The sequence below is a fragment of the Ictalurus punctatus genome, chromosome 19 (assembly GCF_001660625.3).
Source record: "Ictalurus punctatus breed USDA103 chromosome 19, Coco_2.0, whole genome shotgun sequence".
NCBI lineage: Eukaryota > Metazoa > Chordata > Actinopteri > Siluriformes > Ictaluridae > Ictalurus > Ictalurus punctatus.
In genome coordinates, this window is record NC_030434.2 from 8,246,911 (window position 1) to 8,259,983 (window position 13,073).

The 13,073-nt window shown below is 45.9% G+C and overlaps 1 protein-coding gene across 1 annotated transcript in view; it reads left to right on the plus strand.

Annotated features, from left to right (window-relative positions):
• lrp6 (low density lipoprotein receptor-related protein 6) overlaps positions 1-13,073 on the plus strand; it is a 47,763-nt gene that overhangs the window by 3,934 nt on the left and 30,756 nt on the right. Inside the window, exon 2 of the mRNA XM_017494434.3 lies at positions 22-421. Within this exon, the coding sequence (XP_017349923.1) occupies positions 22-421 (400 nt within the window). The remainder of the gene's footprint in view (positions 1-21; positions 422-13,073) is intronic.

Sequence of the window (13,073 nt, forward strand, 5' to 3'; positions counted from 1 at the left end):
GTGTGTGTGTGTGTTCTGCAGCCGTGCCTCTCCTCCTGTACGCCAACAGGCGCGACTTGCGGCTGGTGGACGCGGCCCAGGGACGCGCCGCCAACGCCACGGTGGTGGTGAGCGGCCTGGAGGACGCGGCGGCCGTGGACTTCGTTTACAGCGATGGTCTGATCTACTGGAGCGACGTGAGCGAGGAGGCCATCAAACGGGCCGTCTTCAACGGCTCGGGCTCCGGCGCCCAGAGCACGGTGGTGTCGGGCCTGGCCTCGCCCGACGGACTGGCGTGCGACTGGTTAGGGAGTAAACTTTACTGGACAGACTCAGAAACGAACCGCATCGAGGTATCCGAGCTCGACGGTACGCTCAGGAAAGTGGTGTTCTGGCAGGACCTGGACCAGCCGAGAGCGATCGCCCTGGATCCGGGCAGAGGGTGAGTGGAGAAATTCTTCTTCTTTTATCGTCTCGTGTTCATGCCGCGGCTCCGTTTGTGCTCGAGTTACAGATGAAACATGTCGATGCCCTCAGAAGGGAGCGCAGCGATGTGGTCATGTTAAAAGTTGTCGATAGAGTTTACTCTGGACTACAGGCGTGCCTGCTACGGGCGAAGACGAAGTGCGATCACGGCGTGTATGCCGAGCGCTCGCGAAGACGTTCCAGCTGTGTTTTGTCTTGTTTACGCTCGACAGGCCGACGGAGCCGAACGTGGATCGACCAGTGCGGCCCTGCGGTGCCTCGGAGAAGTGATCGGCGCGCCGCGTTCAGCTTGAAATCGCTCTCGCTTGTTTAACTGCAGATGGGAGTTTCCCACATTTGCTTAACAACACACGTTTTTGCGTAGAGCGAGTGCAAGAATGATTTTATTTACTTGTTTGTGTTTACCTGATCGCAATTTCTCATTGTAAAACGAACAGTTAAATTTAATCCAGAGCCGTTGTCCTCAAAGACAGGGGAAACGAGCTTTTCCACCGTTTGCCATCGTTTGATTTCTGACTCGTAGAGGGCGTAAACGTCAGCGGGTTGATTCTTGTCCATTCGAAGACGTCTCATCCTCATTGTCCGACTGATTAGGCTCTCGACCAACCCCCCTCGTACAGGCCTCGATCCGTCACACGGACTTCGGATCGATCGGTTTATTCCCAACACGATAACCGCGGTAACAGTTTGTGCCAGATGTGTCGAGCGCCTGTCCCAGTGCGTTCGTAAGGACCCAAAGATTCCCATCCGTAAAGTGACGCCGATTATTAACGCTGCGTGAAATATTCTCATCTTAAGTCGATCATTCGCTTTCTTAGACCTCCGAGATCCCTCGACGAAATTTGGCGTCGTATATAATCGCAGGTGAACGTCTCTGGATGCGACCTGATTTGGACTGGAGCACAACTCGCTGTGTCTTTCGTGTTGGAACATCGTTTGTTTTTGTTGTTTTTTTTTTTAAACATGTCGAACCTCATAATACCAGTAGCACGAGTACGGGGCATGGGTAAAGGTGAAAGCGGCGTTCCTGTGGGATGAGAGCTGTCCAAAGAAATGAACGAGATGTTCAAGAATCGCAGTCGAACACGTTCCGTCAGGGATGTCGGTCATTTTGGTGCGGGTTTATTCAAGAGAAACGAGCGCTATTAAGTTATATATACTAACTAAGTTATATATAATCGTATGGCAATGATTCTGCATGCATTAGCATGTTGGAGGAAGCTATTTGTGTTTTTAAAGTTTGCTTGAGGCGGGGCAAACGGAGCGATTGAATTTCTATTTTTGAGAGTTGTATCGAAAGATAAACACTTGGTTTTCTTGATTTTATTTTAAAAAAATGAAAGCAAAATCAGACATCGGTGGAGCCCTGACCTGGTCAAGGCGCTGTGGATGAACAGCAGGTCTGTCGTTTGTGAACGCCGCTGTTTCCCTGGCGCTTGGTTATTTCTGTAACCCGTCTGACGGGCGCTCTGAAGGCGCTGTAACGTTCAGAAAGACCTCGTCGGGGGTGTCAGGTTTCGACACGTTTAAGGAACTTCATCATTTTTTAAAATTCCCGTCACCTCCTTGTTCTAGATAAAGAGGAAGCGACTTTTTCAGAGGAAGGAGTGTGGGCTTTCAGTGTAAATGTATATTAAACCTTGCGTGGTATAATTTATAACGAATAGCGTACCCGTCGAGCGTATGGTCCGAAGCGAACGACGCGATGTGGTACGCCGCGTCGTCGACGCTCTAAGGAGAGCAGCCGAGAAGGGAAAGCAGTTTGGAGACGTGTTTTAACTGAAGGCGTCTTTCTTTTTCTTTATTTAATGAAGAATATCGGAAGTTTTTTTTTTTTTAAGCCTCTCATAAAACCAGCGTCTGTTTCTGTCTTGTGATTTACCTGAGCCGTGAGCCGTGAAGTAAATCTCGGCGACTGGACGAGTGCGGATGTAACCTGAGTGTTTCCCCTACCACTCCACCCCCCACGGCAGAACAAAAGCCCGATGGGTAACATGACACTGCTGTCTAGTGGTCCTCTCAGACCTCCCCCACCACACACACACACACAGAGTTTAACCAAAATGCTGCTCTGTTGCTTCCAAATGCCAGTTTATACTCGATGCATGACTTTGAAGAAGCAGCAGCAGCGTTGTTCACACACTCGCCTGCGTATCTTATGTACATCCGGAAGATTTCAAAGCGACTGCTACGTTTCAGCGCCGTCGTTCTTTATAATCCCCACGAAGTGTGAAGAAACCGAAGTTTAGTAAGGATATGAATCAGCGTTACGGTCATCTATGAGCTAGTGCGCTCCAGAACGACGAAGATATACGCGCTCAGAATGTACAGTCTGTCTCTAACATCAATACGGATCACCGGTTTCCATGACATCGTTCTGCACTTCGGCTTCTCGTCAGATTTTCTGCCCAATCGGACGCCCTCTAGAATCCGAAGTATCCCGCCCACAACAGTTCCTGGCTGCGAGGTAAGTTAAAAGCTATTGGCTATTTTTTAAAAAAGGGGGTGGAGCCTCTCGATGTTTCACGCCCCGACTTCCCGGAAGTCACGTCGACATGTCGAATAACGCCGCACGTTTCAGGGAGCTTCACGGGGGGGGACGTGCGGACTTTCTGTCGTCGTGGTGATCGTCGTCACGGTTGAACTGCGTATTAAATCTGAAACGCCGAGCGTACGTTCGAAAGTGTTTCGCTATTCCTGAAAACCCAGAAGCGCTTTCGTTCGGTTTGAGGGGGCGAGACGGTTAAGAACCGTGAAATGCTAAGCGTAATGGGTAACCACGTGTTGGTGTTGGTGCACAAGCCATGCTACAGACGAGCATAATGTACGCACAGCAGCCGTCTTGCGTACGCAGACACCTCGTTAAATGCGGGTGCACTTCTCTCTCTGGAGGTAGCTACTAGCTTAACATCGCGTCATTAAAGACTAGCTGACACTAGCTCGTAGGACTCGACTAAAGCTGTGCGCCTTTCCAAAAACGTTCTCCGTACTCCTGTAGATCAGAATCATTACGTCTGGGACGTTATTTTGTAGTACAGACGTCTGTACGTTTCCTTGGAGCGTGAAATTTTGCCGTATCGATTAATTCACCATCGTACGGACGCCCTGGAGCAGCCTCGCCGCATCACGTCATGAAGACGTCCGTGACCGGAGTCTGGAGCGTGCCGTCATGTGTCTGGACATACGAGTCTGATTCGCCAGTCTGTGATTCGCTCACAGCTGATCGCACTCTTCCATTTCCACTTTAGCGTCATGCTGCCCGGGTCAACGTGTATATATCCGGCAGCTTTATTGTAAAGAAAACCCACATCGGAGACGTTTTTTTCTCGCAAGAACGTCACCTTGTGTTCTCTGGATCTAGCTCGACCCTGACCAGGAAATAAGGGCTGATTACACAGGAAGTGCCATGTCATGTGATTAAAAAAAATTTTTTTGTTACATTTATTTATTCCCCTGCTGATGTCTTCGGTATTTAAAAGTGCAGGAAATGGGAAGTGTTTAAATACGGAATACATCAGCCGAGTTGGTTTTCTGTTTCTGTTGAACGTTGTTTGTGTTTCACGCTTTAGTTTTTCAGCGGCGTTAGAAAAACGTTTGCCGCTCAGCTATTTTCGAAAGTCACCCAAAACCCTCGTTGTATAACGTACTCGACCCCGGCATGAGCGATGTCCTGATGTCCGTCTTTCCAGCGGTTTACCTGTGGGCCTTTTTTTTTTTTTTTCTTCTCTCTTTCTTTCTTTCCAAACGCATTTGTTTATTCGGTGCTGTTTCTGACTGCGGCGCTTGTTCGCGTGCGCTTCGTGTCTTATCTAGATTTTCCGGTGCTGATTTTTTTTTGGTGGTTAAACAAATTCGTCGTGTTTCCTCTACATGCCCGTCTTGCCTTGCGTAGTTGTCTGTGGTGTGTCGGTTGTGTAAAATCCCTCCGCTCCCTGAGCAGTGTTGATTTATTGATTTATTTTCTCATCCAACTCGTTCATCAAACCACTTAGGATGCCACATCTGAGCGTGTTTTTAAAAATTGTCTACATTAGTATTTGTGTTTATTTTAATGAAAAAAAAAAAATTCACATCACTGACAAACTGTGTTTAAAGCGGTGTTGGGTAACATTAGGGTAACACCCCCCCGCCCTTCTAATGGTTAGGTCCCGTCCTTGTTCACGAAGCTCCGCCCCCAGGATCTTGATGCACATCCAATTCCAACCAAGCTTCAGGACCGGAAGTCAGTTTTCACAATCTCAGCCAATTGATAAATCCTGTCTATAGCCACGGCTTTTTTTGGTATCACGTGCTACACATCACATATTGCCCCTTTAACGCCCCTAGGTTCCGAGACAGTCGCGTCTCCCACCTCTACGTGAAAACACGAATAGGCTTCACGTTCGCTGGAACTTGATCCTCCCGAACAAATGGAAGATGAGAGCTGGACGACATCCATTGATAAAATCGTAGACCCTATTACATCATCGAACTTGTGTGTGTGTGCGCGTGTGTGTGTGTGTGTGTGTGTCCACCCCTTCACTTTCCTCTCATTTTCCCTTCTCCAAAGCGAGGGGCGCATTTGCATTTAAATTTGCGCGGATGCAGATGAAAGGCCTTGTCCGCCATTAATCTATTCATTAGTCTGCTTTAAATCTGAAGCCGTGGTGTTTGTGCCTGCGTGAAAGGGAACGCGTCAAACAAAAGCGCACACCATTACACGGGCCGTTCTCTGAGCGGTTTGTTTCAGGTCGAAAACAGCCACGTAATTCAGTAGCGGTTCACCGTACAGTACGAATCTTAATAACCGTAGGCGTCATGTTGTGCTCGATGTCGCGTAGTGACCGGCGCGGTGTGCGGCAGGTCGATCCGAACGGCCCGGGCAATATAAATATTTCAAGTCAATTTATATTAATTTAAAAAAAAGAAAAACAACTATTTGAGTGAACACGAATTTGCGTTATATGAAAATCCCCACGTCTGGTGGAGGAGGTTTCTTTTAGCGTACTCTGGGGAGAATTCCAGAGAGTTCTCTTTTTAAACACCAACGAGGAAGCGAAAAACTTGGTTTTAAAAATAAATCCGAGTGACCGCACGGATCAGACCGGGAAGTGCTGGTGTCGTAAAAGCCAGGGTAGAGATTCCGGACAGAATCTGGAATCTAGTTAATACACGTCCGTTCACGTAAAGCTCATGAAACTGGTAAACATTTCATTTTATTCACCCACATCTGAAAAGATGACGAGTGACTAGAAGTCTCCTCGTTCACTGCGGATGATATAGAGGGTCTGGACGTGACGTGACGTGACGTGACGTGAAGGTAGGCGGAACTCGCCTACCACTCGGCCCTTTTGTACTAAGTGGAGCAGCGTGAGTTCTTTTGGCGTGTGGTGTTCATATTGTTCAGTGATGAATAATTTACTACACGTTTCTTTTTAAACGCTGTCTGTTTCCATTGATGAATAACAGGTACTTATTCATTCTCTGGCTGTGTTTTACCTTCACACACATATATATATATATATATATATATATATATATATATATATATATATATATATATATATATATATAACGTAAGTAAGTTGGAGCAGTGTTGGCGACAAACGAACTAGGACTAGCTAGCGTACGGGTTACCAGATAAATATCGATATAATAAAATAATCATATTTGTACATACCTGTCCACATACAACCAGAATGGTGTTCTTGTAACTCCTAATTTCTCCAACAAATCCCGCCTCGAAGTAGGACCAAGCGTCAAGGGTTTTGTATCGCTTCAGTGTATTTCCCTGGTGTTGAAATCAGGCGCGGATAAATGTGGGGAAAACCGAGTTCTGGCCACATGCCAATGACCAATGAGCGCAGGTCCTTGGGCAAGCTGTAAGGGTCACTGTCGAGTCCAACGGATTTTTAATTTAAGCTGATAATCGTTAGTTATACGAGCGTTTTCGCGGCGTCCCTTATTAAAACCAGCCGTTTGGCTGGATGTCTTGCCGTCCGTCCAGCCGAGGGGGGCGTGGTCCGGCGGGAAAGTGACGTCGGTGCATGCCCTCCGTTAGCTGACTGCTTGGGGTTAGCGTTAGCTGTTTATTTCGACACCGTGCAGTGAGTTTGTAACTTTCGTTTCTTGGGAAACCCGGTGACGGAGGATCCAGCAGCATTCCCTAGCCTTCCCGTGTTTGTGCTGTATCCAGACACTGTTGTGTTGAAGTGAGTGCGAACGGTGCTAACGCGGCCTTCCGTTCAAACCTGCGACTAAACTTCTGCGTCGAAAGCAAAAACCGACCGACAGAGAAAATGCGGCCTCCTCAAGCCAGAGCTCAGCATGTGACGTCAAATCGACACGTCTGTAGTACACACAGGAGCACCTCTTCCACGGACCACGTTTTTATTCCTACTTGGTAGCTCGAACGCACAGAGGTCGAAAACCCACGTCATTCCCAGCTCCGACTTAAATCCCGCTGGATTTTAACCACTCTATCGCTTTCCTGACGGCTCATTGGTCAGAAAGCCACTAATTTGGGATGTCTCTTCAGATTGTTTTCTTTTTTCTCTCTGGTTTTTTTATTTTTTATAAAGTTATTTCAGCTGATTAAATGGTCTGTTAGGCCTCCGTGTTGCCGTTTGGCTCCAGTCTCAGTAGTACTGGATCTGTGCCTGAACAAATTGGATTATGCTTCTTTTTTTATTTTTTATTTAATTTTTTTGAGAGAGAGAGAGCGAGGTAAAGCCCTGTATCCAGCTCTCGGAAACCTTTTACGAGCACCACATGTTCCATCCTGACATACGCACATGGCTTCATCACTTGAAACTGAATCCAGTTCATTTACAGATCACGATACTGCTACGATACACACGGGATGATATCGCGATCGCACGGGTTTGCCGACGAGCCGCCAGCAAAACGGTAGTTTCAGTGAAAATCTGACACGGATGACCACCTTTTTAATTTAGCGCGACTGAAAATAGAGGACCAAACAATAAAACGACGAATTCCGCAAAAGCGGAAGTGTGGAAACGCCGCCACTCGCACGTCCACTCGCGTGAACTCAGAACTGTGAAACAGGATGCTTTATGCTGCGTTCGACGTAACTCGGAAGCGGGAGCTGGGAACGATGCGTGTTTTCGACCTAATAAATCTATCTGTGTGTCGATGGATCCAAAATGAACGTGTGTGTATATCTCGTTTAAAGGTTTACCGTTGATGCTGCGAGCAGGTACGTCGATTTGACGTCGCCTGCCGAACCCGGGGTCGAGGAGACCGCCCTGAGATCCTGAGTAGGAATCCCGAGTTTACTGTAGAACAGAACCAGCAGCCACTCGGAGCTGTAACTGTTAAAGTCTGCTAGGGTTTTATGAGCGTTCTGTGCTCCCGACGGCAAACTGAGACCTGCTTTTGTGAAAGTAGTCCATTGAATTCTTTCCCACTTTGCGTGTCGAGCGTCCCACGGTGGGGAAAGATGTAGATTACACCTTGTAAATTATTCTCACCTGCAAGCTACCACGAACGCAGCGTTAGTGTTTCTGCCCCTCCCCCTTTATCTCCCTGCTCTCTTTTCTTTTATCTCTCACCCTCATCTCCCTTCTTTCTCTCTCTCTCTCTCTTTCCGCCCCCTCCCCTTCATCTCTCACCCTCCCCCGACCCTGTGCCGAGCTCAGGTCGTAAATGAGGCGTGGTGTTTTCTCTGGAACGTTTAGTAAACATTTTCTTCCCCAAAATTAGGGCGAGCTACACTTGGGGGGTCGCCAGTATGTCTCTCATATATATATATATATATATATATATATATATATATATATATATATATATATATATATATATATATATATATATATATATATATATATATATGAGACACACTGGCGACAAATACCCCAAGTGTAGCTCTATATATATATATATAGCATTTAGGAAAACAAAGCGAAAGGGGAACGGTAAAATAAAAAAACCAGCCTTGAGAAGTTCGGAAACCACCGTCTCATTCGTCGCCCCACCGGTAAACCTCCCTAGCACTTCCTGCCCTCGGAAGCCTCGTAAGACGGTACGTTTTCGAGGCTTGATTTGTGGCGTCGTCTCAGTATGGGTTGAGGAGCGTGTGGAGTGTGAACAAGCCTGTGACTCGAAGACGAACTGACGTCACGGTTTAGTGCTCCCGAGTACCGCCAAAGGCCGTGGCGTCCGAGTTACGACTCGGGGGAAAACAGCCAGAAAGAAAACGCCCCCTCGACTCGGGGTTCCGACTCGGGACGACGCCGTCAACCGACGAGTTCAGCGAGTGACATCAGTCCAACATGGCCACCTAGAGCACGAGCGTTTGAACGGGATAAGAAATGACGCAGTGTAAGATCAGGTGCTTGTGGCTCGTTTCATGAAATCTGCTTGGTGGTGTTGTTTTAAATGTTCCTCACATGGCAAACTAAGACACTGTACAACGCTCAGTTACACACGCGCGCACACACACACACACGCACACTGCCTCTTCTGGCTTTTAAGTCCCCTTGGATGGGATCCGCTTTATTTATTTATTTATTCATTCATTCGTGACATTGCAAATCCTCAATCCTCCTGGTTTTGTTTTCCAGAATACCAGTTTTATTGTTTGCGTGTTCCTCACAAAGCTCCATTGTTGCTCTGCCAGCTGTTGTTCATTGCAGATCGGTGCCGTTCTTTCAGTCGGGCTCTTCCCCTATCGTGATCTAATCCGCCTCTCTATTTGTCTCGACTCGGATCGCGAAGCATCCTGGCGGCGTCTGTAGGTGTGTGTTTTTTTTGTTTGTTTTTTTTTTTTTGCACGCCCTTCCCTTCTTTTAATCTGTGACCGCGTCTCCGTCCGCCTGTCCGCGCAGCATCTAGCTCGTTTGACGCGCTCGCAGCGCCTACGCCGAGTTCAAGACGAGGCCGCGTTGTGCACTTCAACCGGGAGGAGAGAGCACTGCGGACGGCGTCGAGTGTAAAACGATCATCAGTCGTTACGCTCCGTAATGATTCTGCTCCACTCCAGTGCCCTTCTCTAGAAACGAACCCGTTAACGAGCACTTCTGTGAGACACACGAGTCGCTCAACAATATGGGTTCATTTATAGTAAAGTTACAACTACTGCTGCTCCTTCTGGCACAAACGAATACATCGAGTAAAACTCGTCCGAATAACTAACTCGTGTAAGAGTGTTATTATTATGGGGTGTCCCGAAATGTCCGTACGCAGGGGGGATTATGTTCGCCGGCACCACGTCGGTCGTGCCTTCGTCAGCGGATGTTCATGGACGTTCACTTCTTCCCGGTCGGTCCGGATCACTTCCTGTCTTTTGAGTTTGTTAAGAAGTTTGGCGACAGTCTCTCGTGTGTGTCCGCCTGGGTGACTGTACCAGTTAGCGTCATCGTAGATTAGCCGTCCACGTCGCTTTAAAAATCGCGTTTAAGTACTGTCGATGCAGTAGTCGTCTCAACAGTGCTGCGGATGGAAGGAAATCACCATGAGGAGCTAACGTGATAACCTACCGACGTAGTCATTTTTATTTGTTTAGCCACAGTAATTTGGCATCTTAATCGTCGTTACGCAGCAACAGTTTTTATTTCATCTTCGTAACAGGGAGAAATGTGGCAGGACGAGCATGACGGGATGTATCGGAATCATCGAAGACCGTCTTTACTACCTTCGATAAGTTATTCAGTAAAGTGGAGTCTGTGGTAGAGACGCTGTCAGTTTAACTGCATTTTTTTTTTTTTTTATTCATCTGTCACGTAGAGCATCCGCGCTCCATGAATTATGCCGCTCGTGACGAGTAAAGAAGGGAACGCAAGCCGACGGGATGATCGGCGGTGGTTTTGGGAATAGATCGTCTATCACGTCGGACGCTTTAAGTGTCCGTGGGGAAAACGTCGTGTCTGCAGCTTTACGAGCGAGAAAAATAAATTGCGCTGTATTTCGTAACGCGCTCGTTTGCTTTCCCTGTCCTATTTTGTATCCCATGCGGACGCCAGTAACAAGGCTTCGCTTGCAAAACACATACGGAGATTGGAGTTCAGAAAGAGACACCGCGCGTGGTTCATCAGACTGTGCAAGAATGGAATAAGTATCTCCGGCGCTGTTCAACGCTTTATATAACAGGACACGTTCACACCTAGTTTATATTACGTTATTTATATTTTATGCCGAGCTTAGTTACAGCTACCGACGTGTGTGTATTTTCATTCCTGACCTTGAAAATGAGTAATTAAAGAAACAACCTACGTGTTTATGCTAGCTGTTGAAGCGGACTCGTAGTCTGCTTCCGGTCTTAATATGATTACGTAACGATGTGACGTGCGTTACGGTTTTCCTGGCCACGCCCCCTGCTTCAGGCCGTCGGTAATTGTATCCCAGGCGAGTATCTAGCTGCGAACTTGTTCCTCTGGTTGATCCGTGTGCCGATGTAGAAGAAGGAAAGGTCTCCGGTCCGTGCTGTACGTTAATAACGTGACTCTCGGGCTAGAGTCTAAGTGTTAAGAAATCTGATAGTGCAGTGTAATAGTGCACTGTTTACACAACTGCTGGAAGAATCTGATAACAGACCACAGTTTCTTGTGTTCATGTAAACACTCTGTTTCAAAAATCACGTCTCAAGGACGTTTTTAATACGAAGCGGGTGGTGTTGCCGTCGTTCCTCCAGCCTGCAGGGTGGCATGACTGTTAACGGCTTTCATTATCCCACTACCACTTCAGTGTTTCTTTACCAGGGCCTCATACCTACCTACCTACTTATTAACCTGCCTACTTACTTACATAATTACTTACCTGCTTACTACTATACTAACCTGCTTACTACCATACTAACCTGCTTACTACCATACTAACCTGCTTACTTACATATTTACTTACTTACCTACTTATCTACCTACCTACTTAATACCATACTAACCTACTTACTTACATATTTACTTACTTACCTACTTATCTACCTACTTACTTACCTACTTACTTACTAGCATACTAACCTACTTACTTACCTACTTACTTACTAGCATACTAACCTACTTACTTACCTACTTATCTACCTACTTACTTAATACCATACTAACCTACTTACTTACATATTTACTTACTTACCTACTTATCTACCTACTTACTTACCTACTTACTTACTAGCATACTAACCTACTTACTTACATATTTACTTACTTACCTACTTATCTACCTACTTACTTAATACCATACTAACCTACTTACTTACATATTTACTTACTTACCTACTTATCTACGTACTTACTTGCCTACTTACTTACTAGCATACTAACCTACTTACTTACCTACTTATCTACCTACCTACTTAATACCATACTAACCTACTTACTTACCTACTTACTTACCTACTTATCTACCTACTTACTTACCTACTTACTTACTAGCATACTAACCTACTTACTTACCTACTTACTTACCTACTTACTTACTAGCATACTAACCTACCTACTTACCTACTTATCTACCTACCTACTTAATACCATACTAACCTGCTTACTTACATATTTACTTACTAACCTACTTACTAGCATACTTGTATACCTACTTACCTACCTACTTACTACCATACTAACCTGCTTACTTACATATTTACTTACTTACCTACTTACTTACCTACTTACTTACCTACTTACTTACTAGCATACTAACCTACTTACTTACCTACTTAAATACATACTTACTTACCTACCTACTTAATACCATACTAACCTGCTTACTTACATATTTACTTACTTACCTACTTACTAGCATACTTGTATACCTACTTACCTACCTACTTACTACCATACTAACCTGCTTACTTACATATTTACTTACTTACCTACTTACTAGCATACTTGTATACCTACTTACCTACCTACTTACTACCATACTAACCTGCTTACTTACATATTTACTTACTTACCTACTTACTTACTAGCATACTTACATACCTACTTACTAACATACTAACCTACTTACTTACCTCACTACATACTTACTTACTAACATACTTACTTACTAGCATACTAACCTACTTATCTATATACCTACTTACTTACTTACTTACCTACTTGCTTATAAAAACCCCAAACACCACTCTCCCTCTACATCAGCTTTTCGTCTTTACCCAAAGCCTTATTTATTTTATCTTCTATACGGCCGACTTCCAGTGGCTCCCCACACACACACACACACACACACACACACACACACACACACACACACACACACACACAGTCCATGAAGTGAGTGGGAGAAGGAGAGGAAGAGTGAAAGAGAGCAAACACTCCCATTGCAGTACTGTGAAAGAGGAGTGTCTGGGAGACCTCTGTGTGTGTGTGTGTGTGTGTGCGTGCGCGTGTGTGTTAATGGCTCTCAGCGGGTGTCTGGCTCACACGTGTACCACCCGTTTGATCCTCTTCTGGAGGAGCTGGCCTGCAGCTTGGCCCCCTGCGTTTACTTACTCATACACACTGTGGCTCTTTCCCACTCTCACTTGAACACACACACACACACACACACACACACACACACACACACACACAATTACCATAACTCCATGCGAAAGTACATAGCTACATTCACATTTGTATAACAAACAAGATTGCGTGATTTGTGTCTGTTGTGTGAGCGGACCAGGTAAG